Raw genomic sequence first — 27,774 nt, 5'->3', positions numbered from 1 at the left:
TTGTGACAGTTGATTTGCTTCAGATGAAGAGCAGCACTCCTGTGTACTTTAACGGTTCCACAGGCCACCACAAACATTTTCCTATGAAGACACTGAGCATCATGTCTCACCTTGGGATATACGCATTAACGTTTACAGCAATTACTTTTGAAATGACAAATGGTTAACTTACATGTTTTCCATCATCTCAATTCCATTTCACTGCTCCTTATACCATGCCAACAGTAGTAGCTATTTGATATACCTTAATGGTCACTTTACTGGGTACTATTACAGTACTTTATCCTACAGTTTTAAACCCAGGACGTACCTCATCTGGAGCAACTGTCAATGCCATCTGTATGCTGAGCAATTTTCTCCTTACCCTATAGTAAATTATCGGGAAGGCTACAAACTTCCAACGGAGAACTCCAACCATTGAGAAATAGTGAGTTCTGGCTGTAATGCATTTAACAATACTGCTCTCATGGAGTTTCGGTATTGAGTATGACTGCAAAAGAGCAGAGTCCGGTGCGATACAAGTTATTGTTTTTATTTTACATCCAGTGCATCTCCTAGAATATCAGAATGGTTGGGACTCCTACTGTTCTTAGCTACACACTGTTAGTTTCATAAATTGTGATATTAGTTATATTAATTTCTACAGTTCTTGTGAAGCTATTCCAGAAGCCAATAAACCATCTGGCAAAAGCAGTATTATCAAATTAATCTGGTTTTCATTTTCTAGTGTGTTTTCTGTATTGGCTGGTCTTTCAGGGTAGTATAAGCTCAAATATCTCACAGAGCTGCAAGGGTATGCGCTCATACTACGAAGTCTTTGTCACATAGAGGAAGGAAGTAATGTGGGAAGTTGTTCCTCAGGGCCTATTTAAAATAGTGCCTGAACAAATGAGCCTAGTACATACAGCACCTGAGTTGAAAGACACAGTAGTTTATTTAGATAAGACACATTAGATGAAGAACCAGTATTAGCAAAGCAACTATATGCAATCAAGAAACAATGCCACTTGATGCTCAACTGGTCACAAAGAAAGCATCACCAGATTAACATCAGGTTCTTTCCTGATTTACAAGTCTGAAATTCAAATTACAAACTCTCTCTCAGAAGCTTAAAGTAGGAAACTTAAATTTCGTAATACTAAATATGATCTGCAAGACAGAATTTATGTGAAAAAGTGGCAATAATTAATCTCTGCCCCAAATTATGGGTTTTGAAAACAAATGAAGGTCCGAAAATCACGGTCACTGCTTTTTGATTATCAATTACAACAATTAACTGCTTTAACTTCTACAACACTTCTATTGGCAAAATTACATTGGGAAGGAGATGTGATGTGATGTCGCAGAGAAAGAATTTTTGATGCAACATATGAGAGAGTGATTATAAAACCATATGTAATGTGCGAGAGTGAGTTTTATCAGTTTTCTCAGAGTGGATCAAATTTCGAAAAACCTAGTATCAATAATAGTTCACTCATTGGAGAGACATTAAGTGAATTAGGGCGCAATATGTGACACAAACTCATTTACACAGAGTTAGCAGGACTCAAACATGTTCCAAATTCCACACTATATGACATCTTTGGCTCGTTTCATCACAACTGAGATGGACAGGTGTGCCCAGACGTTTGTTCAAGTAGAAGTTAGTTTCTCTGCGACCTCTGAAGTGAAATGCATGTACCCTCATCAGCCAGTAAAATGGCAAAAGCTTTTGACAACTGTCAAATGGAATGACTGTTGACGGGCTGCCGGTACGTCCTCATATACTCTAGCTGCTGGCTGTGCAGTCAACGGTGTCCGCAGTATTGCCACGTACAAGAATATGTTGAATCCATATTCAATGTGGGAACTCTATCCTTGCTATTTTTGGATCGCATGCATGCTGAGCTGTAGGTCACAGTCTCCATCAAAAAGTGTAGTCAATGATTTAGATTTGAGTGGCTTCACCAATGTTTGCTCCACAGTGTGCTTTGGTGCAGGGTTACAATAGCTGATGTCAGTGTGCTTAGGCATGTGTGAAGCAGCCACATCTGATGAGAAGTCAACTTATGTCCACATATGATGATAGCATAGGCACCAGTGATGTCACAGCCGGCAGCAAAAGTGTATAAAGGTGTACACCAGCTGTCATTCTGCTTCACAATGACTATGGAGTACCAGGTACAAAGCTTGTGACATTTTAAACACTTGGCACAGCTGAAAGCCTGAGAACATTTTATTCAATGTTACTGCCCTGAAACTCTACATTTTTATGAAGAGCCACTAAGAATTTTCAAGAATTGCATTAATGATGCACAAATACTAACTGTGAGAATAATGGGTATCATTACATCCTCGATACTTGCATTCAGCAAGTAAGATAATCACAACCCAAGATCATCATTTTAGATGTTATTGAAGAAGGTAATAATGGTGTCAATCAGCACTATTCACCAAATCATCAACTGAATGCTGTTGAAAATCTTATTAGCCAAGAGCATTCCGTGAGGTATAAGATTACACAGATTCACTAGTTCTTCCTTTCACCATTTTTTTTATTTTAATTTTTAAGAGAATACTGATCATAAGCAGTAACTGCTAACAGAATAGAATGGCATTGTTTACTGTGACAATGATTCCTTTGATATATGGCGACATGCTGTCAGTTAAGCAAAATGAACTATAAAAATTAGGACATGACGGATGATTGTACTTTTATCTGAGAGACCACTGGCACCTGAGATAAAGTACTGTCACTGCCTGGAAGCTACCTCAAAAGTGGTTCAACAGGAACTACCTTCCACTCAGCACATAACATATAATTGTCTCTATCATGGGGTAGAGACTTTACCTTGTGGGAGAAGGAAGGTTTTGCAAACATTTTCTCTACAAAGGACAAAAGTATAACTCTAGAAAAATGTTTGTGTTGTAAACAAAGGTTGCTTCTCTTTGTTGCTGTAGACATCATACCAACAGATCTACTGAAAATGTCACCACAGTAAATAAGAATGTATCCCAAAGAACCTGAACCTCAATTCACTGTCGATCACAAGAACTGAGCATTTCAAGGAGCAACATGTAGCGAATTCTGACTGAAGATGTTCATCTACATCCTTACAAGGTTCAACTGACATCAATTTGCAATGGTATGAATTTGCTGATTGGGTCTTGGAAAAGCAAAATGTGTACAACAATTATGCAAGAAATGTCAACTTTTGCCTTGAGACGCATTTACAATTGAACAAACTGAAAACAATCCAGAGTTTTATATACTGTAAGTGCGTATAGTTCATCCCAAAGTTTTGGTGAGCACCTGTCAGATACTATTTTCCTTATATCACCATAATGTATACTAATGAATTTAAAGTAATTTAACTTTCCCATTATTAATGAATTTTATTCAAAAATTTGGGGAATTCTTATAAGGCCATCATTTATAATCTACATCTACACCAATGCTCTGGAAACCATTGTGAAGTGCATGACTAGGGGGTACTTCCCATTGTTCCAATATTGAGGTTTCTTCCCATTTCACTTGTGTATGCAGAGCAGGAAAAATGAATGCTTGACTGCCTCTGTGAGTGTAGTAATCAGTTTACTCCCATCTCTGTGACTCCTACAATACACAGAAGGATGTAGTGTATAACCAGATTCCACACTTAATACTGGTCTTTGATACTCTGTAAGGGCACTACATGAGACAGCTGCTACCCATCTTCAAGCATCTGTCGCCAACCGAGGTTTTCAGCATCTTCTGACATATTCCTTTGCACAAGTTCAATATCTCCTGTTATATTTTGTACAGACCCCACGTAACTGAGAAATATTCTAGGATAAGTCACACAAGAGTTTTGTAAGCAAATCTCATTTATAGAAAGATTTAGCTACCCCAGTATCCCACCATCCTACCAATGAACCAAATGTGTTTTACCAATGATTAACGCCTATCGATTTTCCATTCCACATCTCCCCCCCCCCCCCCCCTCCTCGTCACCATCATCTAAACTGTTACACCAGGTATTTGTATGAACTGACAAGTCCTATTGTGATTTGCTGATACTATAGTCACAGGATATTTTATTTCTGTGTTTTGTGGAATGTCTATCACTGTATCATCTCTAAGTTTTATTGAGATATGTCTGAATGTATGTACAGCTTTTTCAGATAATACTTCAATTACACAGAGTAAGTTACCCACAATCTATAATGAAAATTTTTTTAAGTTATATAAGTACTATACATTATTAAGCTAATAGCATGCTTAGAAACTAAAAATACTGCTTAGCATTCATGCAACAGGTTTACAGTCTTAATTCACATGTAAAATCAACCACCTTTGTGACCAATTTCGTTAATCCTCCCACCTCTCATACTGACCACCTGTTTCTCCTGTACATTTTGTCAGTGATCACCATTGTAAATATTAATCCCACAAAGTGCCATTGGTAGTTCAAGTTTCCTAAGCGACAGATCTCGAAAAGTTTTAATGTAGTAATCAATATTGTTGTCAGCACATAAGTCTTTCGTCGGTTTGTGCTTCTACAGAAAGAAGACTGCGTAGCTCAAGCGAATGCGAGGAATGAAGAAAGAATGATGCAGCTTATATGTCTAGAGAGGTCATGATAGGTCACAGCACTGTACTGGCAACACAGAGATACGCTTACCTTGTATCAAACAATAGCTATTGTACAAATAACACATGGAAGTAACAATGAGTCACTAACGAGGAACATAGAGATGTTCATGTTTAAATACATTCATTATGTTATTTAATTCTCAATTTTCTTACACATCACAAGAACATTTCGCAGTACTTTGAAAGAGTACTTTCTCCTATAAACAGTATTACAATTGCAAAGGATATTTTAAATTTTTCCCAGGGCACACACAATACCTATGTGCAAATATGTCAAATTTTATTGTTGTTATACTTGTGTATTACATGTGATAGACATATTTTTTGTTTAGATGAATTAGCTTCATTTTTCATTTCGTAGATCTAAGACTGAGGGGATACTTAGGAGCGGAACATATGAGAAAAAATAACAAACATATTTAGAATACTTTTTAAACACTACACATATTTCAGCATGACTGTCATCGTCTGGTTATCTGTGGAAATGCATATCTGGGTGCAATAATCCAAATTTTGAAGAAGATAATTTAAAGCATTACAAAATTATGCTTTCCTATGGACATCAGGTGGTCTTGATGTCCATATAATATCACTGTCTTTGTTGGTGTCACGACTGTATAAGTTTGCTTCTTTGAAGTTGGCAAGGCTATAGTAGGTGTTAACTACAGCTGGAAAAGTTATTTCTTAGGTTTTCCAACTATAACTATGAAATTTTATTATAAGTGAGGTTCCAGTATAACCGCCTAAAACGTTTATTAATTTTTATGACAGCTGTTTCAGAAGATTTCCAGTTTCAAGTATGTCTATGTTGTCCTGACATATGTATAACATGCGGTGTGGCTGTCTCTGGCAACTGTTCTCATTAAATTCCACATGAAGTTCACACCATAGTTGATTTATAAACATAAAACATCTATCGTATGAACTGTCAAAAATTGACGTGAAATCAGTATTTTAGAGTTTCACTTGAAATGTAAGAAGTACGGTCACCAGACATAGCCACACCAGATGTTATATATGCATCAGAACAACGTAGACATACTTGAAAATTGAAATCTTCCAATGCAGCTGTCATAATAATCAACAAATATTTTATAAGCAGTGACACTGGAACCTCACTTACAATATCCTTTCAAGAATGCAGCTGCAGGCCCAATCATCAAAAAACTATGAAAGTTTATTCCATAATGGTAGTCACTGACAGCTTTATTGACAGTAAAAATAAACACTGGGAAGCACATTTCTGAGAATAAGACAACATTGAGAAATTGTCACACACCTAGCGCACTACAACACTATATAGCATAAGCAGTCCCATAAAAAAAACACTGGGATTAAAATCCACATAAGTGTAGAACCACACAAAAACAAATCATATAAGCAATAATATAGCTGGTGAGAACAAAGATATGACCTACAGAATACCACAGAAACAAACAGCCTGTAACCGTATAGTATCGCAGACTCCACTGTCATTACAGTTATAAACACACCATGTCATTCCCCTCTCTCTTGGGTACAAACCCCTATTTTTCAACACAATGTCCTAACTGGACGGCCTTTATTCTCACATGGTACTGCAGCTAGGATGTTTCCTTTGAAAGAGCATGGGCGATTTCCTTCCTCATCTTGACACAACCTGAACTTGTGCTCCATCTCTAATGACCCTGAAATCGACGGAACATTAAAACCAATCTTCCTTCCTTCCTTCTACTGGCTGACATCGGGGTCAATATCTTGATCCATCAATAACCTCCCCGTCATCCTTCATTGGGGCAAATGGAAGCAAGTCGGAAAGTGTGTGATAGAAGCTGTAGGGTGGATGATGATGATGAACAGTTCAATGAAGTTTTGTGTGCTCCTCTCAGATGTGCAGGCTTGTGTGAGGTCTTGCATTGTCATGGAGAAGAAGTAGTTAATTTGCATTTTTATGGTGATGAACACACTGAAGTCTTTTCTTTAATTACCTGAGGGTAGCACAATACACTTCCGGGTGCCAATAGACTGTCACCATGTATTTACTGGCCGAGGGTGAGGCTCTGTACTTTTTGTTTCGAGGAGAGGTGATGTGGCACCACAACATGGATTGCCATTCTCTTTCCGGTTCGAAGGGAATGAACTCCTGTTTCATCACCAGTGACTGTGTTCGACAAAAAAATTGTCATACCGGCCTCCTGACACACAGGCAATTCCGCCACAGATCATTATTTGTTGCTCTCTACGGTCTTCTGTTAGGCGGCGAGAAACCCAGTGGGCACACACCAACTGGTGGACGAGTGTTTCAGCACTACCAACAGAGATGTCTGGTTGAGCAGCAAGGTGTTTTGATGGTGATCCATCTGTCACCTCGAAGGAGGGAGTCCACACGTCCCAACATCACAGGAAACCCAGCTGTGTGGGGGCCAACCAGCACACAGGGAATCGTACAGGTTCACGCAACCTTGGTTTTATGATGATAGATGTCTCTCCCAATGACTCACTGTGCTTTTGTTCACTGCCAGGTCTCCGTAGACATTATTCAAGTGCCTAAGAATATTTGCAATGCTCTGGTTTTCTGCGAAGAGAAACTCAAAAGACAGCTAGCTCTCTGCTTGGAACGCACAGCAATTACAGACGCCATTTTGAAGGTTATGTGTGGCACTGCCTCCTATCTGGGCTTCATGAAATAACTGGGGCTGGACCAGGAATATTCCAAGATGTCCCACAACAAATTCGACATTTTTCCAACCAAAATTGGCTGAGGAAAAAATGTATTCCATTACTTGTTGAACACCCCTGGTAGTATTATACAAAGAAAGTTACCTACATTTACACATTTTGCAAACTGCTGTTCCTTAAATCTCTCTACATGAAAATTTCGTTGGTCATCTTTATTTCAAAAGATATAACTGAAAATGATGAAAATTACAATTGTGCATCTTGTTCTGACTGATACAGGTTTGTAATTTTTTTTCATCTGCAGTGTCCTGTGACAGTAATGTACTACAGAACCATTTAGAGAAACCCCCAGAACTAGTAACTCTACTACACATGTATTAGAAGTCACAACATACACAGCCACAGAACTGTGGAAATTCTGGTTTGCCTTCCACTCAGCTCGAAATTAGAGGGGCATAGTCAGTAAGTGCAGATATCACAAAACACCCACAAACTATCAAATTGTAATTTTTCTTTTACACTTACCACAGTTTTATTAGAATTTTCTCGCTTACGGCGCATTTGCTCTCTCCTGTGAAGCAGCTGTGCTCGCCAATTCTCCCATTTTGCTTCATACTCTCTGTACTGTACCTAAAAAGCAAAATATAGAACATTTACCTAAATTCCTTACGAGATGAAAGCCAATTATAATGACAGACATTTCACGTTATTTAAGTTACGCATATTCTTTCATTTCCCTCCAGTTAAGTGCAAGCGATCTTGTTTCCTGTCATTAGTTCAACTAATCTCACTCAAAAATGGTGACTTTACATCAGTGTAACACTGCAAAGTTCATTCAGAACATACAACTATCATATGATATAAATACAAATACTAACCAATAACAAGAATTTTATTTTCTTCCTCCTTTACAACAACTACTAGAAATCTGGAGTATTGGACTAAACAGTCAATTTAATACTGAAACTGTAACAAAGCTCTAAAATACTGGAGGCACCACAGGACTCTTCAGAAAGTTTTTAAATGAAGGACTGTATCTTCAAATTAAGTGTTAAAGTAAACATTTACCTTATCTGGATGGTTGATATTTTGCTCCTTCCATTTGTTGAACTGCTCTTCCCACTGCTTAAACTGTATATCAAAGGCCTTTTCTGCTTCCGATAACTCATCTGGGTTATCCTATGAGGACAAATATCATGTTATTTTTCATATATGTTATTACTTTCTACGTTAAAATATCAAAGTGCAAATAAAACTAACATTCCTTTGGCACCTGGCTCCCCATTTATGCGAGCTATTATTATACTTTATGTATGCACTGTATGCACTTCTGTATGGCTTGTTTTTGTACTTCATTCTACGTCTGATGAAGATGTATCAAAACACACCAATAAATCAATTTGACCTTTCACAACTCATTCCGTGCCAATGCTGAATGGTTTCCTGCCTCATAGATGGAAGTATTTCTCTATCGAGTGAAGAAGCTTCTTTAAAACGACATCACTAAAAATGTTGCACATATCAGCATGAGAAGGGGTGAGGTGGAGTTGTGGCAGAAAAGGAAGAAAAATAAAAAAGGTTGGGTGAAATGGTGGAACAAGAGCTGTGTAGTGCTGGAATGGGAACAGGATGGGTGAGGACAATGACTAACTAAGGTTGAGGCCAGGAAGAGAGTTACAGGAATGTAAGATGTATTGCAGGGAAAGTTCCCACTTGCACAATTCAGAAAAGCTGGTGTTGATGGGAAGGATCCACATGGCACAGGCTGTGAAGCAGCCACTGAAATGAAGGATGTTATTTTTGGCAGCACGTTCAGCAACAGGGTAGTCCACTTGTTTCTTGGCCACAGTTGGTTGGTGGCCATTCATGTGGATAGACAGCTTGTTGGTTGTCATTTCCACATAGAATGCAGCACAGTGGTTGCAGCTTAGCTTTTAGATCTACATCTACATACATACTCCACAACCCACCACACGGTGCGTGGCGGAGGCTACCTCGTACCACAACTAGCATCTTCTCGCCCTGTTCCACTCCCAAACAGAACGAGGGAAAAATGACTGCCTATATGCCTCTTTATGAGCCCTAATCTCTCGTATCTTTGTGGTCTTTCCGCAAAATGTAAGTTGGCGGCAGTAAAATTGTACTGCAGTCAGCCTCAAATGCTGGTTCTCTAAACTTCCTCAGTAGCGATTCACGAAAAGAACGCCTCCTTTCCTCTAGAGACTCCCACCTGAGTTCCTGAAGCATTGCCGTAACACTCGCGTGATGATCAAACCTAATAGTAACAAATCTAGCAGGCCGCTTCTGAATTGCTTCCATGTCCTCCCTCAATCCAAACTGATAGGGATCCCAACCACTCGAGCAGTACACAAGAATAGGTTGTATTAGGGCTTTATAAGCAGTCTCCTTTCCAGAGGAACCACATCTTCCCAAAATTGTACCAATGAACCAAAGACGACTATCCACCTTCCCCACAACTGCCATTACATGCTTGTCCCACTTCATATCGCTCTGCAATGTTACGCCCAAATATTTAATTGACGTGATTGTGTCAAGCGCTACACTACTAATGGAGTATTCAAACATTATAAGATTCTTTTTCCTATTCATCTGCATTAATTTATATTTATCTATATTTAGAGTTAGCTGCCATTCTTTACACCAATCACAAATCCTGTCCAAGTCATCTTGTATCCTCCTACAGTCACTCAATGACGACACCTTCCCGTACAGCCACACATTGCTATCCACCCTACCCAAAAGATCATTTATGTAGATAGAAAACAACAGCGGACCTACCACACTTCCCTGGAGCACTCCAGATGATACCCTCACCTCCGATGAACACTCACCATTGAGGACAACATACTGGGTTCTTCGAGCCACTCACATACTCGGGAACCAATCCCATATGCTTGTACCTTAGTTAGGAGTCTGCAGTGGGGCACCAAGTCATACGCTTTCCGGAAGTCAAGGAATATGGCATCCGTCTGATATCTTGCGAACCATGTATGAAGGGTATCATGTGATTTAGGGCGAGTTGCGTTTCGCAGAAGCGATGCTTTCTAAAGCTGTGCTGATGCGTGGACAGCAACTTCTTTGTCTGAAGGAATTTCATTATATTCAAACTGAGAATATGTTCGAGAATCCTGCAACAAACTGATGTTAAGGATATTGGTCTGTAATTTTGAAGAACTGTCCTTTTACCCTTCTTATATACAGTCACTCGGGACTTTACGTTGGGCAAGAGATTCGCGATAAATGCAAGCTAAGTAAGGAGCCAATGCAGTAGAGTACTCTCTGTAAAACCGAATTGGAATCCCATCAGGACCTGGTGATTTATTTATTTTCAACCCATTCAGCTGCTTCACAACCCCAGGGATGTCTATCACTATGTCCTCCATACGGGAATCTGTACGAGACTCAAGAGGTGGTATGTTTGTAAGATCCTCCTGCGTGCAAGATTTCTCAAATGCTAAATTTAAAATTTCAACTTTCGTTTTGCTGTCTTCCGTTGACAGGCCAGACTGATCAGTGAGTGACTGGATGGAAGCCTTCGACCCGCTTACCAATTTTATGTAATACCAGAATTTCCTTGAGTTTTCAGCAAGATCTTTTGCTAAGGTATGACGGTGGTAGTGGTTAAATGCTTCGTGCATTGCTATTTTTACAGCAGCACGAATCTCTACTAACTTTTGCCTGTCCTCATTCTCCCGATCTTTCTTGTACCGCGAGTGCAACTGTCTTTGCTTCCTGAGCATTCTCCAAATTGCGCTGTTAAACCACGGTGGGACTTTTCCGTCCGTAACCCACTTTTTCGGGACATACTTCTCCAATGCATGATTTACAATGTGTTTAAAATCTGCCCATAATTCTTCCACGTCCATCGTACCGGAAGTAAATGAAGTCAATTCATTTACTAAGTGGAATGCTAACAACTGCATAACCATAGTCGTAATGACAATATCATGATCACTAATCCCAGTCTCAACATGGACACCGTTGATGGGGTCTGGTCTGTTTGTGACTACCAGATCTCAGAGAATGTAGACTCCCTTTGAATGATTTTAGAACTGTCATAGTGGAACCTGGTGGCTAGTAATAACACCCCACAATTTACTTTATTTCCCCTAGCCCTGTTACACGTGTCCAGATAACTTCACAATCACACACTACTTCGACCTCAGTAGACACAATATTTTTGTCAACTGCAATGAAGACACCACCTCCTACGGTGTCTAATCTGTCTTCCCGATACACGTTCCAACCCTCACTAAATATTTCAGAACTTCCTATCTCAGGGTTCAGCCAGGTCTCAGTCCCGAGAATAATTTATATGACTGGTTTCACTGGTAGCCCTGCGTTTGATGGGATCGGTGACGTTTGTGATTGGACTGGAGTAGGTGGTGGTGGGAGGATGAATGGGACAGGTCTTGCATCTAGGTCTATTACAGGTGTATGAGCCAAGAAGCAAGGGGATGGGAGCAGGGATTGTGTAGGGATGGATGAGTATATTGTGTAGGTTCAGTGGATGGCGGAATACCACTGTGTGTGTGTGGGGGGGGGGGAGGGGTGGGGTGGGATTGAAAAAATGGTGGGCAGGATATTTCTCATTTCAGGGCACGAGAGGTAGTCAAAACCCTGGTGGAGAATGTAATTCAGTTGCTCCAGTCCTGGGTGTACTAAGTTACAAGGGGAATGCTCTGCTGTGGCAGGACAGTGGGACTTTGGGAGGTGGTGGGAGACTGCAAAGATAAGGCATGGGAGATTTGTTTTTATAAAAGGTTGGGAGGGTAATTACGGTCTGTGAAGGCTTCAGTGAGACCCTCGGTATATTTTGAGAGAGGCTATCCATCACTGCAGGTGCAACGATCATGGGTGGCTAGGCTGTATAGAATGAACTACTTTGTATGGAATGGGTGGCAGCTGTTGAAGTGGAGGTATTACTGGTGGTTAGTAGGTTATGTATGGACAGAGATACTGATGTAGCCATCTTTGAGGTGGAGATCAACATCTAAGAAGACAGCTCGTTGGGTTGAGTGTAGGACCAGGTGAAGCAAATGGGGGAGTAGTAGTTGAGGTTCTGGAGGAATGTGAATAGGGTGTCCTCACCCTCAACCCAGCTTGCAAAGATGTCATCAATGAATCTGAACCAGGTAAGGGATTTAGAATCTGAGAGTAACATTATTCCTACTGAACCACACAAACCGCAGTGCAGTATTACTAATGATAATGCCGGTTTCACTCATTAAGCATGCGTCGCACAGGACAACTTTAAGACCAAAACCAGGGATATGGCACAATACAGAAAGTGTTCTTACACACAGTTTATGAGATACACACGGCATATACCAAACATAAAGTTGACAGGATATGCACCACTCAGTTGTCCAGTAACGCAACACACAAGTAAGGCTAAGCAATCCTTGGTTTGAACAGGTCAGTGCTTTACGAAGTACAGTCCTTACCTTCTCACACTCTTTGACCTGACAATACCAGACACTTTTAAGTAGATCCCATTTGCATGTTGAATCTGAAGCACAGTGCAACTGCTGGAGTAAGTAACAGAAAAAATCTTACAAGCAAGAATTGAGCATGTAACCTAGAGATCAGTCACAAGCAAGATTAGCTACATCATTAAAGCATTGGTTTACTGAGCATGTCTGCTTTATTCGCACTTTACAATTTTTGAGTGCGGACTCTGTGCTAAAATTAAAGAGGGAGCTGCTTCCCAGTTCACATAATGATCCAAACTGTTCCACTAACATGATGATGTATGTTTTTGGGCACAATATTGTGAAACTACACATTTGTAAAGAGAAACTAAATGTTTTACTCTCTCTACTTTCCTTCTAAAAAAGTAATTTTAAATTAACTTTTTTCTGTCTCAGTATCCAGCAAGTAGGTTTTCGTAACGATGGTAGCAGGCATTGCGGGCAATAGGGTATTTGACTGTTTTCTGGAAATCATCTTAAATGGTTTATGCCATTTTATGCAGGCAACGTGCTTTTCCCCTCTTGAATTTTCTTTAAAAAAAGGAGGGGGGGGGGATAAAATTAAAATAATCTGAAAGCCCGCTAAAAAGCTCCATTTGAGTCACGCGATGCTTGTGACTTCATGGGGAAGCTCCCTGCTCCTTTTGTCATAAAACTCATTCACTGTGATGTCTTGTTTTGGAATTTACATTTGAGAAAATGGGTTACAAATGGTGTGTAGTGGCACTGTACAAATACATCTTTAAAAATTGCTGAAAAATTTCTTTTTTAGAGTTCTAAAGAATGAGAAGTTGCGTAAAATGCTGTTGCTCTGACCCAGTAAAATGCAAACACATTGATGAACGAGTTCCCTAACTAAATTAAATACATCTTGCACTGGTAAGCTAACATTAATTTGTATCAGAGATACGCTTTCCCACTGTTGCAAAGGAGGACAGCATTATTCAATGAAATTAAACTACCTGTGAAAATGTCATTATATCCAATATTACATACACTCTTCGGTAGCTCAGGTCTATAGATGTAAACTGTAGAAGTTCATAAGCAGATATCTGTAGGTAACCAATTCTAATTCAGCCTGAAAGAGTATTTTAACTTATTTGTAACATGCCTCAAAACTCCTCTCATATGAAAACCAAGCCACAATTACAAAATTTCACCACACTGATCAGAAAAGTATTGTTGGGTTTTCTTGCTGTTTACATGTGCTAACATTTGCAGCTGCTGTTCACAGACTTCACCTTTGAGAAGATTTCTAGTTAATATGACTCCATATTTTTTACTTTACTGGAAATAATGGTTTTTTTATCTTCCACTGTCCAGTTAGGATGTTTATTGTTTAAACTTTTAAAGTTTAAATTTTCATCATCTTACATAGATGAATCAGACACTGACATTAGTTTCCACTCACAAACATCACAGTCCTTACATTTGTGTTACCTGCATATTACACATGCCTTGTATCTCTCCCTTACAAAACCTCATCCTCCTTACACCTCATATTGTGTGCGCATGGTGACACCTTCGCCACTATCCAAAAAAGTTAATTGCTTGTACGCAAATTAAATACATTTATCTTCAGTTACCCATTTCTCAGACTAAGATTAATGGGAAGCTATATATAACACATCCCACCATTGAAACAACTGCCACAATTGAGTTCTTATTTATGCTGTTTTCGTATTTTGCCTTCAACTTTTAGAAATGTATGAACCTGTCAGGGTTCAAACCTGGAATTTTCACTTCCACAATTAGACATGCTGTCTGTTGTGATACGGAGCAGACGCACATTGCGGTTCTTCTGCTGATTGTGTTGTATATAGGGGATATCAGCAACATCAGCACTAAGATCTCCCAAGAATAATTTTATGTGCTTTTGACCATTGTTCACAACTGATAGTTGGCAATCTAGATATAATACATGGACCCACTTGCAAAACATTCTAAAATTCCTTAATGTTGAGTGAGTGTAATGATGTTGCATGGAGCAGGGAAAGGACGACCACCCTCGCACATATCGCCGCTCTAAGCGGAGTGAAGCCCAAATGCATCAAATTTCATAAGGTATCGACATTCAAAAAATTCCTTTCCATTGTTATTTAAAAATTGTAAACGTCTTTTCCATCACTAAACAGTTGAACTGTTTGCAGCTAAAGTACATAAAAGCCTAGTACTTCAGCAGGCACTCTTACAGCACTCTTATAGCTTCATCTTATTCCTTGTCCGTGACATCACGAGAGCTTCAGCCAATAACAGAGCATTTTCAATCACATGACCAAATCTTGAAATTTATGTATTTTTAAGATTTAATTGCATAAAAATACCACATCCTTGTGAGAATACTGAGCATAAATGCTATTTGAATGTTATAATCCCTCTCAATAACAACAATCGAAACCATGGACAATCCCGGATGGAATGTAACAATGTCTGGCTCCAGTGGGCGGAGACTGAGGTCATGCGTTTGTACGCCGCATTTGCGTTAGTGTGTGCATCTATGTATGTAGTCTAATTTTGACAAAGGTCTTGTTGGCCAAAAGCTAATTGTGTGACAGTCTTTTTGTCGTGCCTTTCTGCGACTCAGCATCTCCCCTATATTGTAACAACCCAAACAATATTTTTAACAAGGAAAATACCTATGATGATATGATTCAATTTTATTTCGATCAATCTTCCACAACAGAGCAGCACATTTCACACATGTTCTTGACTATATCTAGTCCTTCCTGTTCCTAGAACATTTCTGCTTATGCAGGTCATTCACAGAACCTCATTCAAGTTTCTCTTTTCTCTCATGATCAGTCACTTACCATCCTCTCCCAGTGCAGTCTTTTATGGTTCACGTCATCCTCCATCTGGTCTCTAATCTTGTTCATGGTCTTCCAATTAGTTTTCGCCCAGGTTCTGTCCATTCTAGGGCTCTTCTGTGATGTCATTCTGATCCCATTCTTTTTATGTGACCAAACAACTTAAAGCCTCTTACTCTCCATAGTTTTTAAGGAGTTTGATCTGTAGTGTGTTTTGTATTATTTCAGTGAGGTACTGTGTCACTGGCCATATGGAATGTGCAGGAGCTCCGTCATGCCAAAACATGACAGTAAAGGCAACACTACATAGTCTAATATTGCTTCGGTTGTATTCTCTTGTGAGTGCTAGTTTAAAGACACACGACATGACACCCCTGATTTTCAAATGGCTTATATCAGATACTGTTAAGAAAAGGGCAAATGTTCATTTTTAGTTTTTTGTTCAGAATCACCAATATTATCACCCCCCAAAGCATGTACCTTTCCTCGCGACTCACTCTGCATAACAACCTTCCTTGAAATCTGTCAAAATCACCTGGTGCATCCGATGCCCCCCCCCCTCCCTCTCCCTCTCCCTCTCTCTCGGTGTGTGTGTGTGTGTGTGTGTGTGTGTGTGTGTGTGTGTGTGTGTGTGTGTGTGTGTGTCAGTATATAAATCAAGGATGACAGCAAAATAACAGAAGACTTGGTGCTGCACCGAAGCTGCAACAAAATCTTCCTTAAACACATAAAGCTCCAACGACGACTCCCACAGCAAGTGCAATTACGATGATTCCCACAACATATCTTTAGGCCAAAAAGAGAATGAGGAAATGAAGAAAAAGACAAAGTAGAAGTATAAATGAGACAAATATGAATGAGGTTTTGAAGACTTGTACAGAGGCCACTGAGTTTCCATTAACAAATGTAATAAATGAGTATTATGTTCAAACATTTTGCCAGAAAACATATAGCACAGAGTCTCGCTACTGCCTCCATTCTCAAAAAATAATTGGATCAATTATGAAAGACAAACTAATGAGTTAAACAAATAAATATAATCTGTTTAACAAAGGCAGTGTATCAGGTCCAATTCTGTTTTTAATACATACTGATGACTTCCCAAGCAGTCTAAGACATGGAGAAAAAGGTCTTTTGTTAGTGACAGCAACAACACCGGTAAGTCACCAAAAATCCTATTAGAGAAGGGTACGAAACTCTCAGGACTGTCTACAGTTTGGTAGTACATAATAAATTAACACTTAACAGAAAAGAAAAACAATACCACTTCAGAATAACAAGGGAACAGTTGTGTCGAATAAAGCATGGAAGAAACATTTAAAGATTGTGTAACAAACACAAAAGTTTTAACATTATGAATACTAATAATAATTAACCTGAAATTAGCACAAAAAGATGCTGGCAAGAAAAATGTTATCAGTATGTTTTACTTTTAGGGTTCTAGCATCACTCTGTAACAGTCAGTGACCTGTGAAGATACCCTACTACTACCTTAACTGAGTCCTTAGTTGAGGGATTCTTCTTCTAGGAGATTGAAGGCACAAAACATGGATACAATTTTCAAACTCAGTAAACAGCTGTATTCTCTCAGCATAGGAGGATCCTGGCAGTATTTCAGGCAGACAGAAAGGAGGACTTTGAGATTGGCAACAAATGGTACCACATTTGTGGTTCTGGAGCCAGTTTTCCAGATGGAGTGAAGAGTGTGTAAGGGGCAGGGATGCAAAGAGAAATAGTGCAACACTGTTTTCATACTACAACCTCTCTTGGGAAAACAACATATGAATTTCAAACCCAATTTGCTGCTCATAACACAAAATTTTACAAGCTTGGGCATTGTCAAAAAGGCAAAATTTTTTTTATAATTCCAAGTTACATTTTTTTACACTGCACCACAATTACGATCCTTATTTCTAGGACTGGATTGCTTCTTACATTATTATTTCTGTTAAATCCAAGTTATACAAACATTTTTACTGGAGAATTTTCTTCAAATCTGACTGATTTTTTGTTTCTGAGATTATCAGTAAGATGTAGAATGTAATCTGTGCATACTGTAGATAGTTTACTCCAGTTCTGTTAGTGGAATCAAATACGTACTGTGTAACCAGTTTCTTGCAGACATCATTCTTGACAGTATCAATAATTACATAATTATAATATAATAAACATGCTAACTCGAGGGGAAACAGAAATGACATTATTAATTTTAGTTTGTGTTGCATTGTTTCTGAAATTATTTACAACTGACCGGCAGGACTATGAAACATTATCTGAGCTTCATATCCATTGGCTAATTCTTTCTGCTTTTAATCTCTTAACTTCTTTGCACTACTGCTATTTGTACTGCTTCTAGAATTCTTTATGTAAATGGGGAGTTAAGTCAGTCTGTGCAAACTATATAGGTTTTCTGATTTTCGTTTCACAGCTTTTGTTTTAAAATCTAACGGCACAGGTTTTGATTTTATAGGTGGATTTTCAGGAATGTTACTATTTACGTGTATGGTTAGAACTTCTTAAGAACTACTTCCATTTACTGTTGATCCCACTGGTACTAATAACCGATTCTTAAAATTCCTGACTTAAACTGCATCCTAATGCAGCTATGATGTTTGCCAATAGTATTCTCTTGTGCTCAAACATTTTTCTTGGTAAGAATTCAGTATTACCATTTGTTACATGGTCTCTCAAACTACTATAAGTGGGTTCTAGACCAAGTAGATGTTTAGTCCTGTCAGACAAGATACAATCTCTACAACATTTACTTTCCTGGTAGTCATGTAAAGCACTGATGTTCAGATCTCCAAGTATGGAGAGATTTACAATAGTATGACCTGGCGTTAATTTACTCAGAACTCTAAGTGACCTCAGAAAAGCATCAAAATTCATGTAGGGGGATCTATATATACCTATAGCAAAGAAAGGGACAGTGTGAAACATGAATCTGAGAATCGTAATTTCGATGCCTTTATCAACACAGGACCTGTTCATCCATAGTACTTCTTTTATAAACTTACATTTTCTTGAGTAAATGGCAACATCTTTCTTTATTGTGTGTTGTACAGTAGAATGTTGTTAGGTTACAGTCTTCTACTTTGAAATAATGAATATTATCAACCAACTTCTGGGGTTTTTAACAACTTCAATCCTTTGGTAAATGATTCAGAAGCATCTATTTTGTTTCCTACAGCCTGTACATCACTTTTGTCCTGCCAATGTAGTACTTCACTGACACTGGCATTTCATAACTGGTTCTCCAAGAAGTCATGATTTTTGTCCTTAAGCAAGGGGGGAAAAAAATTCCACAGATTTCCCGATTAAAAATACACTTTTACACCAGTGAAAATACACTTTTTCCATTTTAAGTGATAGTTGCATACATTGGCGTAGAACTTTCCAGCACTTCAGAAAACGAAACCCGGCCAAAATAAGGAGGAAGGGGGAGTTAGTTTTTGAAAGATCTTTGATGTGCAGCAACATGTACACTGCATATTTTCATATTACGAGAGAATGAATTCGAATTCCACCGAACTCAATGTTAGTTAAGAAAGCACTGAAAGAGAGATTGCGATGTGCTGTTATAGGCCAATCATAGCTCATGTCATGTGATTTCACCAGCCGATGACAGAAGATACTCAAGTGTATAGGAAACGTGACTTATCCAGCCAAGAGCAACATCACTGTTAAATAGCGCGAACACACAAATTGGGCTAAGTTAATGGTATTAATTAATATACATAGTGTAGCTACAAGAAAAACTAAGCTTTCACATATAATATTGGTCATTTTTTGTGTGTGACACTTTAAGACACATCACATAAATGCTTCAGTAAAATTTTAAATAGTGAAAAAATATCTGGTCTTTTGGGCTCAAAATTCTTCAAGTGACTGGTCCTCAAAGTGTTAAGTTTTAAACACTCTTTGATTTAAGAAATTCAGCCCAAATTCTCACACGTAAGCAGGTGTTGACAAATGTTAAAATTAACGAACTATCAGTTAATTAAGTCACAGCTGCAAAATACTAACACGCATTCATTACAGACGATTTGAGAAACTGGTAGAAGCTGACCTAGGGGAAGATCAGTTAGAATTCTGTAGAAATGTAGGAACATGTGAGGCAATACTGACCCTACGACATATCTTAGAAGAAAGATTAAGGAAAGGCGAACCTGCGTTTCTAGCATTTCTAGACTTAGAGAAAGCTTTTGACAATGTTGACTGGAATACTCTCTTTCAAATTCTAAAGGTGGCAGGGGTAAAATACAGGGAGCGGAAGGCTATTTGCAATTTGTACAGAAACCAGATGGCAGTTATAAGAGTCGAGGGGCATGAAAGGGAAGCAGTGGTTGGGAAGGGAGTGAGACAGGGTTGTAGCCTGTCCCTGATGTTATTCAATCTGTACACTGAGTAAGCAGTAAAGGAAACAAAAGAAAAATTTGGAGTAGGTATTAAAATCCATGGAGAAGAAATAAAAATGTTGAGGTTCGCCGATGACATTGTAATTCTGTCAGACAGGAAAGGACTTGGAAGAGCAACTGAATGGAATGGACAGTGTCTTGAAAGGAGGGTATAAGATGAACATCAACAAAAGCAAAACAAGGATAATGGAATGTAGTCGGGTGATGCTGAGGGAATTAGATTAGGAAATGAGACACTTAAAGTAGTAAAGGAGTTTTGCTATTTGGGTAGCAAAATAACTGATGATGGTCGAAGTAGAGAGGATATGAAAAGTAGACTGGCAATGGCAGGAAAGCATTTATGAAGAAGAAAAATTTGTTAACATCGAGTATTGATTTAAGTGTCAGGAAGTCGTTTCTGAAAGTATTTGTATGGAGTGTAGCCATGTATGAAAGTGAAACATGGACAATAAATAGTTTAGGCAAGAAGAGAATAAAAGCTTTCCAAATGTGGTGCTACAGAAGAATGCTGAAGATTAAATGGGTAGATCACATAACTAATGAGGAAGTACTGAATAGGAATGAGGAGAAGAGAAGTTTGTGGCACAACTTGACCAGAAGAAGGGGTCGGTTGGTAGGACATGTTCTGAGGCATCAAGGGATTACCAATTTAGTATTGGAGGGCAGCGTGGAGGGTAAAAATCGTAGAGGGAGACCAAGAGATGACTACACTAAGCAGATTCACAAGGATGCACGTTGCACTAAGTACTGGGAGATGAAGAAGCTTGCACAGGATAGAGTAGCATGGAGAGCTGCATCAAACCAGTCTCGGGACTGAAGACCACAACAACAACAACAACAACAACAACAACAACAACAACGCAACTACGATGACATAGGAAGCCCACATGTTTGTTCGTATAAAGCATTAAAGAGATCTTACATTATGTCACAAAAGAAACAGGACACCAGAAGCTACTCAAACAGCACCTCAATTTCGTAAACCACACTAAAAATGCATAATTTGGCTTTAAATGCACATTCGTATGTCCAAATTCACAATGAAATAAACCCCACCTGATATTGAACTTTTCAATGTGGTTTCTTGGAGTACCAGTATTGTATTATGTAGGTTCTTCATTATGGCAAAAATCTGCACTTGAAATTCAGCTAACAGTTGAAACTAGCCAATAGTATGGAATAAAGAACTTTGTTTCAAATAAATTGAATGACTCGGCAGAAAAGTTTAATAAAAGCAAAATTTCTTTAGCAAACCAACAACATAACAAAATAAAAACATCATGTGAAATGCCGATTATTTATACTTTTACTGTAACTAATTTTTATAAATTCACTTATTTTTTCATTCACTGGTCTGCCACTTCAGTTCAACAAAAACAGTGATTCATCCAATATTAAGTATTATTACACAGCTTTCTTACAATCTTTGTACACAAGTGAACAGCCAAAGACTACTCAGAATCGACACAAGTGATAAAATATTATACAGAAGAATGAAAGACAAACAATCTGAAATTTGAACATATCTGTTAGCATACTTGTTATTCTTAGAAACATTACAAGAAGCTCGAATACTTTGTATGATAAAGTAGAGATATCTTGCCTTAACAGCACGTTGGTCTGGCTCCGTCTTATGAGAAGAGTTGTCATCTTGTCCCCATCTACCTCCACCTCCCCTGTCACGTTCACCTCCATACTGGTAATCTCCAGGACGCATCTTCTTGTTGTCACCACCACCAACATTGGGTGGTGGGTGGGAAAATTGTGGGGGTGGCTCTCCAGTCGCGTCATATGGTCTTTTGCTGCCCACGCCATATCCTCCCATAGCAGTTGTGTCCCCCCAGCCGCCAGTCATCGGTGGTACAGAAGGAGGGGGAGCGGCAGTGACGGGAGGTGGGGGCTGCTGTACGGGAGGGGGCTGTTGCACATGTGGAGGCTGTTGGACAGGAGGTGGCTGTTGGACAGGAGGTGGCTGTTGCATAGGTGGCAGTTGGGTGGGAGGCGGCATCGCGTATGGTGTCCCATAGCTGGATGCGGTACTGTAACCCGCCGTCACAGCAGCACCATACGGATCAGTCATTGGTGGTGGAGGCACTGTAACAGGAGTGGGAGGAGGTGCATCTGGAGGCTTCGGCGCAGCAGTCCTGAAATAGTGAGAAAAACAAATGTCACAAAAGATTGCATCAACATGAACAATATGTACAAAAACTGTGGTCTCACTGTAAATATATAAACTGCCCCCCCCCTCACACACACACACACACACACACACACACACACACACACACACACACACAAACTGCACATGCAGACTTAACAATAACCAAATAGTGAAAACAATAAATATCGACATTTGGAAACAAGTTTAGTATGTACGAATGTTAAACTATATTAATGAGAGTTTCTGTTTTGCTGCTGGAATACAGGAATAATGCCAGTTTCAGCTGAAATGTGCAAGATAGCTGAAAAAGCAGTTTCTGAGAGGTTTCTTTATGAAAGATATTATCTTCTTAACATATCTGGCAATAAAAGAGTACATTTACCTTATAACATTTTCTATGAATGTTAAATGGAAATTTCCTATTCCTACCATGTATAATTTGCAAATCTGGTAAATACAACACATCATATGAAACTTTATACTCATTTTGATCAACAAAACTGACTTTTAAGTAAATTACATACAAAAAAGGGGCTGTCTTATCTCCATTAGCCAATGACAAGATCAGGCACCACTCTCCCAGCCTATGTCAGCTTCCTGAGTCTTGGAGGCACCAAGTAGCTTTAGACCCATAAATAACAGTGCTCCACCTATATCTTTCTGGTCTACTGGTTTATACTTGCTGTTGGTAGCAGCTGTCCCTTTGTATACAGGAAATTTTTGCTACATGCAGTCCTTACTGCTACATATTTTTTGCATCTGTCTCACTGATGATGTACTAACAAAATAAGTGAATTAATTCGCTCGTTTAACATTCAGTCATCCTGCATGTCATCTTGTTCCACACACTAATACCTCAGGTTCCTTTTTGTTTACAATTAAAATCGAGAAACGAAAGGAACAATAAAGAGAATAAAAATGTGGGAAGGGTAGAGGCTTGGCTGGGACACTGAGCAAGGGCTGCCAAGGGACTCTGGTGGGATGAAAAAGCCGTACGTCACAGGGATGATTAGAAACCACTTTCGCAGGCAAAACATAACATCAGGGCTACTGGTTTGGCAGTATCTTCTAGCAACAGAGGTAGCGTGTCAAGAAGATTAAGATGCCACCTCAAAGCAGCCAAATACGGGCAGTCTATGAGTAAGTGGACCATCATCACCAGGCTCCGCATCGGCAGTGAGGGGACATCCTCATGTCGGCACATCTGAGAATGTGGCCACGGTTCAGCTGAGTGTGGCCAATGCAGAATCAACAGAGGATGGTGGACTGCCCACGAGAAGCACACAGGGAAGATTGCCATGTGGTTATGGTGGTGTTAATTGTCCTCAGTTTGCTTGGAGATATCAGAGCAGCCCATTTCGAGTTATGGACCTCTAGCAATCGATAGTGTATAAAAAACCAAAGATACAGTGCTGTTACCCTCGTTTCCAGGGACTGTATCCTGGTGGCCAGCTTGGGAAACCTATCAGTTCACTCATTTCCCAAAATCCCAACATGACCAGAGATCCAAATGAAAATGACTGGCTGTCCAGCTTGCTGGAGATCAGAGACAAGATCCGGAGTAGCCGAACCAATGGGTTGAGAGAGTAGGTTTGGTCTATAGTTTGAAGGCTGGCACTACAGATTAGGATACTCTTGCCAGTGCAAGAACGAACATGGGAAGGGCTAGTTTAATGGCCACCAACTCAGCACTGAAGATACTACAGCCATTTTGCAGAGAGCATAGTTCACTGCACTGTGCATGTATGTATGCAAAGCCTGTTCATCCATCAACTGTAACCATTGGTGTATATCACTTCCAAACTTGAATATGCTTCAAGGACAGCCAAGAACAGGTGTCAAAAAACTGTGAAGTCAACAGAATCTTTGGACCGAACAAGACAGCAAGACAAATCTGAGGTCAGGGGACAAGCCATAGGGGCAGATGCTACGTCTTCCCAACTTGAGGCGACATTGGAGGATGTTGCAGTTCCAGACGGAGACGCTGTACGCATGCAGCAATTGTAAAGCCAGCTCTGGGTCGCTGCCGAGACACATGGACACAGTAGTTGGGATGTCCAGAGAAGCTATAAATGTGTATAATGTAATTTAGCAGCTGTTTTTGGCACCTGATAGGCAACAGAGGGGTCCAGCCTTGATCAGAGGGCTGTTCACAGGGCCTCTCACATGTCAGACCCCACAATGTTGAATAGGGTCCAGAATCCGCAATGCTGAGGATGGTGCTGAACCATATACAGGACTCCCACAATCAAGACGGAACAGAAACAACAAATCAGGGCTTTGTGGAGCTGCAGAAGGCTAGAGTGTCTGCACCCCAGCTAGTGCTACTGAGGCAGTGAAGCTATAGTGAGGTGTCGCCAGCACTTTCAGTTAAGTTGGTGCAGCCAGGAATCAAAGACCAGTCCCAAAAAGTGGTGTATCTCAGCTACAAGAACAACTGACTGTCTAGGTAAAGCTCTGGGTATGAGTGGGCAATATGATGGCGATGTAAGTGCATGACATGAGTCCCGGTGTCTGAAAACAAAATCCCATATGAGAGTCCATGACTGCACCTTTGATATGGCACCCTACAGGCAACACTCGGCAAAACCCATACCAGAAGAGTAATAATAAAAGCAAAAATTGTCTACATATAAGAAGGACAATACCTCAAAAACTCCACAGCCACTGCTAGACCACTGATGGCCACCAGGAGGAGGGGAAAATTCTCTTGGATATGGGGGTACTGAGGTAAGCACCCACTTGATTCAGGAACGTACAGTGCAATAAGAAGTTATTGTAAAAATCAGGAGTGGACGGTGGAGATCCCACTCACGTAACAAAGTAAGTGCGGGGTGATGCCATGTCATGTCATAATCACCTCGTAGGTAAAAAAAGATAGCGATGAAGTACTGGCGACACGCAAAGGCTGTCCAGATGGTGGACTCTAGGTGAACCAAATTACCGGCAGTGGAGTGGCTTTTGCAAAACACGCCCCGAGATGCAGCCAAAAACACTCAAGACCCAAGGAGCCAACACCGCTTCTTGTTCACCATGTATTTGAGATGGGATCTCAGCCTCTTTGCAGATCTAATTAAAGAGGCGTATGAAGTAACTCTGAAAATCTACTGAGAGATTTTTTTAAGCATTTGGCTGTGGATGTGGTATGGCTCTGGTGCCGTATCAGGGCACTGGAGAGTTCTCATTCACTGAATGAAGTGTTACATGCCTCCAGGTGGCAAGTAGTAAAAGATAAGTGTATTCACTCCACCTGCTCTTTTATGAGCCAAAAGGCGGGATGGTACTCCTCAGACACAGATGCGTGAGCATAATGCTCAGCCAAATGTTTAGTGGTAGTGTATGAATCAGTATAAACAGTGACATCTAAGGAAATAAATGGCACACCTGCAAGGTACTGGAAACCACTGAGGAGTCTGATCTTTGCACCTACCTGTGATGGGAAGGCACGTGCTCGTTCCCAGGATTCCTGCCTTCGTCGTTTTATGAGGTAGCAGACATGGGCACAGAGCTGTTTATGGGCAATGAGGTGCTTCAGTGAAGGATGCCACTTATCAATTTGGAGAGCCTTAGCGACCTCTGGGGTCCACCAGGTACCGTTGTCCGATAGGGCATCCCAAGGAAAAGGGAATTGCTTGGTTGGCTGCCAAAAGAATGTCTGCCATTGTATGCCGAACAGCCACATCTAAACTGCCTTGCAATGGGGAAGTGAACCCATCCCTGTCAACATTACACAGAACCCATCAGGGCGAGTTATTCATTACCTGTGGCTTTTATTGTTCAAACTTCCTGTCTGTGACAAACACAATAGTCCTCTACTCCCTCATATATAAATGAAATAGCAATGGTGATTACAGCCTTACACCCTTCTTAATTTCAGTCTATTGTACCATTCTGTCAGTGCTGACTTCTCCAGTTCACATCACATAAACGGAAATAAACTAAGACATTAAGAACGAAAAAGTTTATTTTACATCAACAGAAAGCCTTCTTCACATATTAAATGCTGTGTATGTTTCCCTAAATCTGCTGTCTGCTACTGGTTTAGAGTTCCCCTCTTTCTTTTAAAATCAAAGTTGTCCTCTCCAAATATAACAATTTCCATTTTCATTCTTCAATAAACTACTCATGCGATTACACTTTACTCTCTCAACATCTACATTTATACTCCACAAGGCACCATATGGTGCATGGCAGAGGGTACCCTGTACGATCTAATCAATCCCTGATTAGTCAAGCCTGTTGGTAATGCAGCCAACATCCAGTCTAGTTGCTCAAGCAGAAATTATGTGCACAAAACCAATTCTTGTGGGTCACAATGTTGTCAGTTAATTATGAAACAATGCTGCACACATCTGATGATATGGTTTTCTCTATAGTTCAGTATCATAGCTTTTAAAAGGAAACACATTGCGATACACCTCAAGCAGAAACTTGAAATTTTAGGTAAGGTCTTTGCAGAAAGCCATTGCTGCCGAGTGCAATGATATATGAGCAACTATTTATGTCATCGAAAAAAAGATGTTACTTGACAGTGCACAACCCAAATGGAGAGTGTGTTAAAACGGTAGGTTATGGTAAAGAGTGAAATGGCAAAAACAACAATGCAGTAAAGGAATTCCATTCAGCGGCCCAAAAGGAAAAAGCAGCTGAATTTAACAAACAATTTGATGGCAGTTACTTGCTTGTAGCAAGCGAGGGTAGGCAATTAAACTGGGAAAAACAATAAGACTTATAGCAGCTGACAGTCACTGGGAAAGTCCCTCAGCTAAGGAAAAATATGAAGTAGAATTTGTAAAGAAGATACAGAAGGTGACCGATATTTTACAGATGAAGAAATAAAATAATCAAAAGCGTGTAGAGAAGTAGAAAGTGATGAAGACTTAGGACACAGCATGAAGGTCAAACATTGCTGCTGCTAAGATGCAAATATACTGGATTACTTTAGCAACCAATTGGATACATGCAGCCCCTGTGTAATGCTTGTACAGTGGTTGTGTCAGACAGCATGCACTAAAACTTCGGAGCATATTTTGTAGTGAGTGGAACTGCTGTATACATTCTCTAAGATTCCAGTTTTCTGTGGAAATGAATTATCCTCAGATATAATACAATGTAATTCCTGTGTGTTTAAATTGAAGACAATCTCAATAATTTGGCCCTTCCACTAATCCGGCGCCAAATTTGTGTAAGGAATGGCCAGAAGACTAAGTGTGGCAGTTGAGTGATTGCACTAATTTTCACACTTATTCATACCTGCTTTCTTCAGAAGCAGAATAGTTTTTAAGATCAGGGTCTGTAGTGTTCACACCTGCCAATTTTATTTGGTTGGTACCTAGTTATTTGTGCCTTCCTAGTTAATCCCAAGCTTTTTGAATTTCATAAATAAGTATCGAATCTTCCCTAGAATCAGGTTGCGTCAAGAAATTTTCAACTGGCCAAATTTATTCTGGGCAGATATAAACCACCTCTAAATATTGTTCCCATACTACCAAATTATTTTCGGCTTCCTTTACCCATTTACCCTTTTCACCTCGCAGCAAGCTTTCGTAAATTTCCAGATAATTTATTTTTTGTGTGTTGTATACTACTATTGTTAACTGCCACATTTGGTACATCTCTT

The 27,774-nt window shown here is 39.7% G+C and overlaps 1 protein-coding gene across 8 annotated transcripts in view; it reads right to left on the bottom strand.

Moving 5' to 3' along the window:
- LOC126291762 (YLP motif-containing protein 1-like) overlaps positions 1-27,774 on the bottom strand; it is a 362,461-nt gene that overhangs the window by 271,955 nt on the left and 62,732 nt on the right. For all 8 annotated transcript variants that reach the window (XR_007551862.1, XR_007551863.1, XR_007551864.1 and 5 more), the window contains exons 7-9: positions 21,597-22,137; positions 8,342-8,452; positions 7,799-7,903 (exon numbers count right to left, since the gene is read on the bottom strand). Coding sequence is in view for 5 of the 8 variants with exons in the window: in XM_049985443.1 (XP_049841400.1) it covers positions 7,799-7,903; positions 8,342-8,452; positions 21,597-22,137 (757 nt within the window). In the remaining 3 variants the exon portion in view is untranslated. The remainder of the gene's footprint in view (positions 1-7,798; positions 7,904-8,341; positions 8,453-21,596; positions 22,138-27,774) is intronic.

The sequence above is a fragment of the Schistocerca gregaria genome, chromosome 9 (assembly GCF_023897955.1).
Source record: "Schistocerca gregaria isolate iqSchGreg1 chromosome 9, iqSchGreg1.2, whole genome shotgun sequence".
Taxonomy (NCBI): domain Eukaryota; kingdom Metazoa; phylum Arthropoda; class Insecta; order Orthoptera; family Acrididae; genus Schistocerca; species Schistocerca gregaria.
This window is presented reverse-complemented; position numbering and strand designations above follow the sequence as displayed.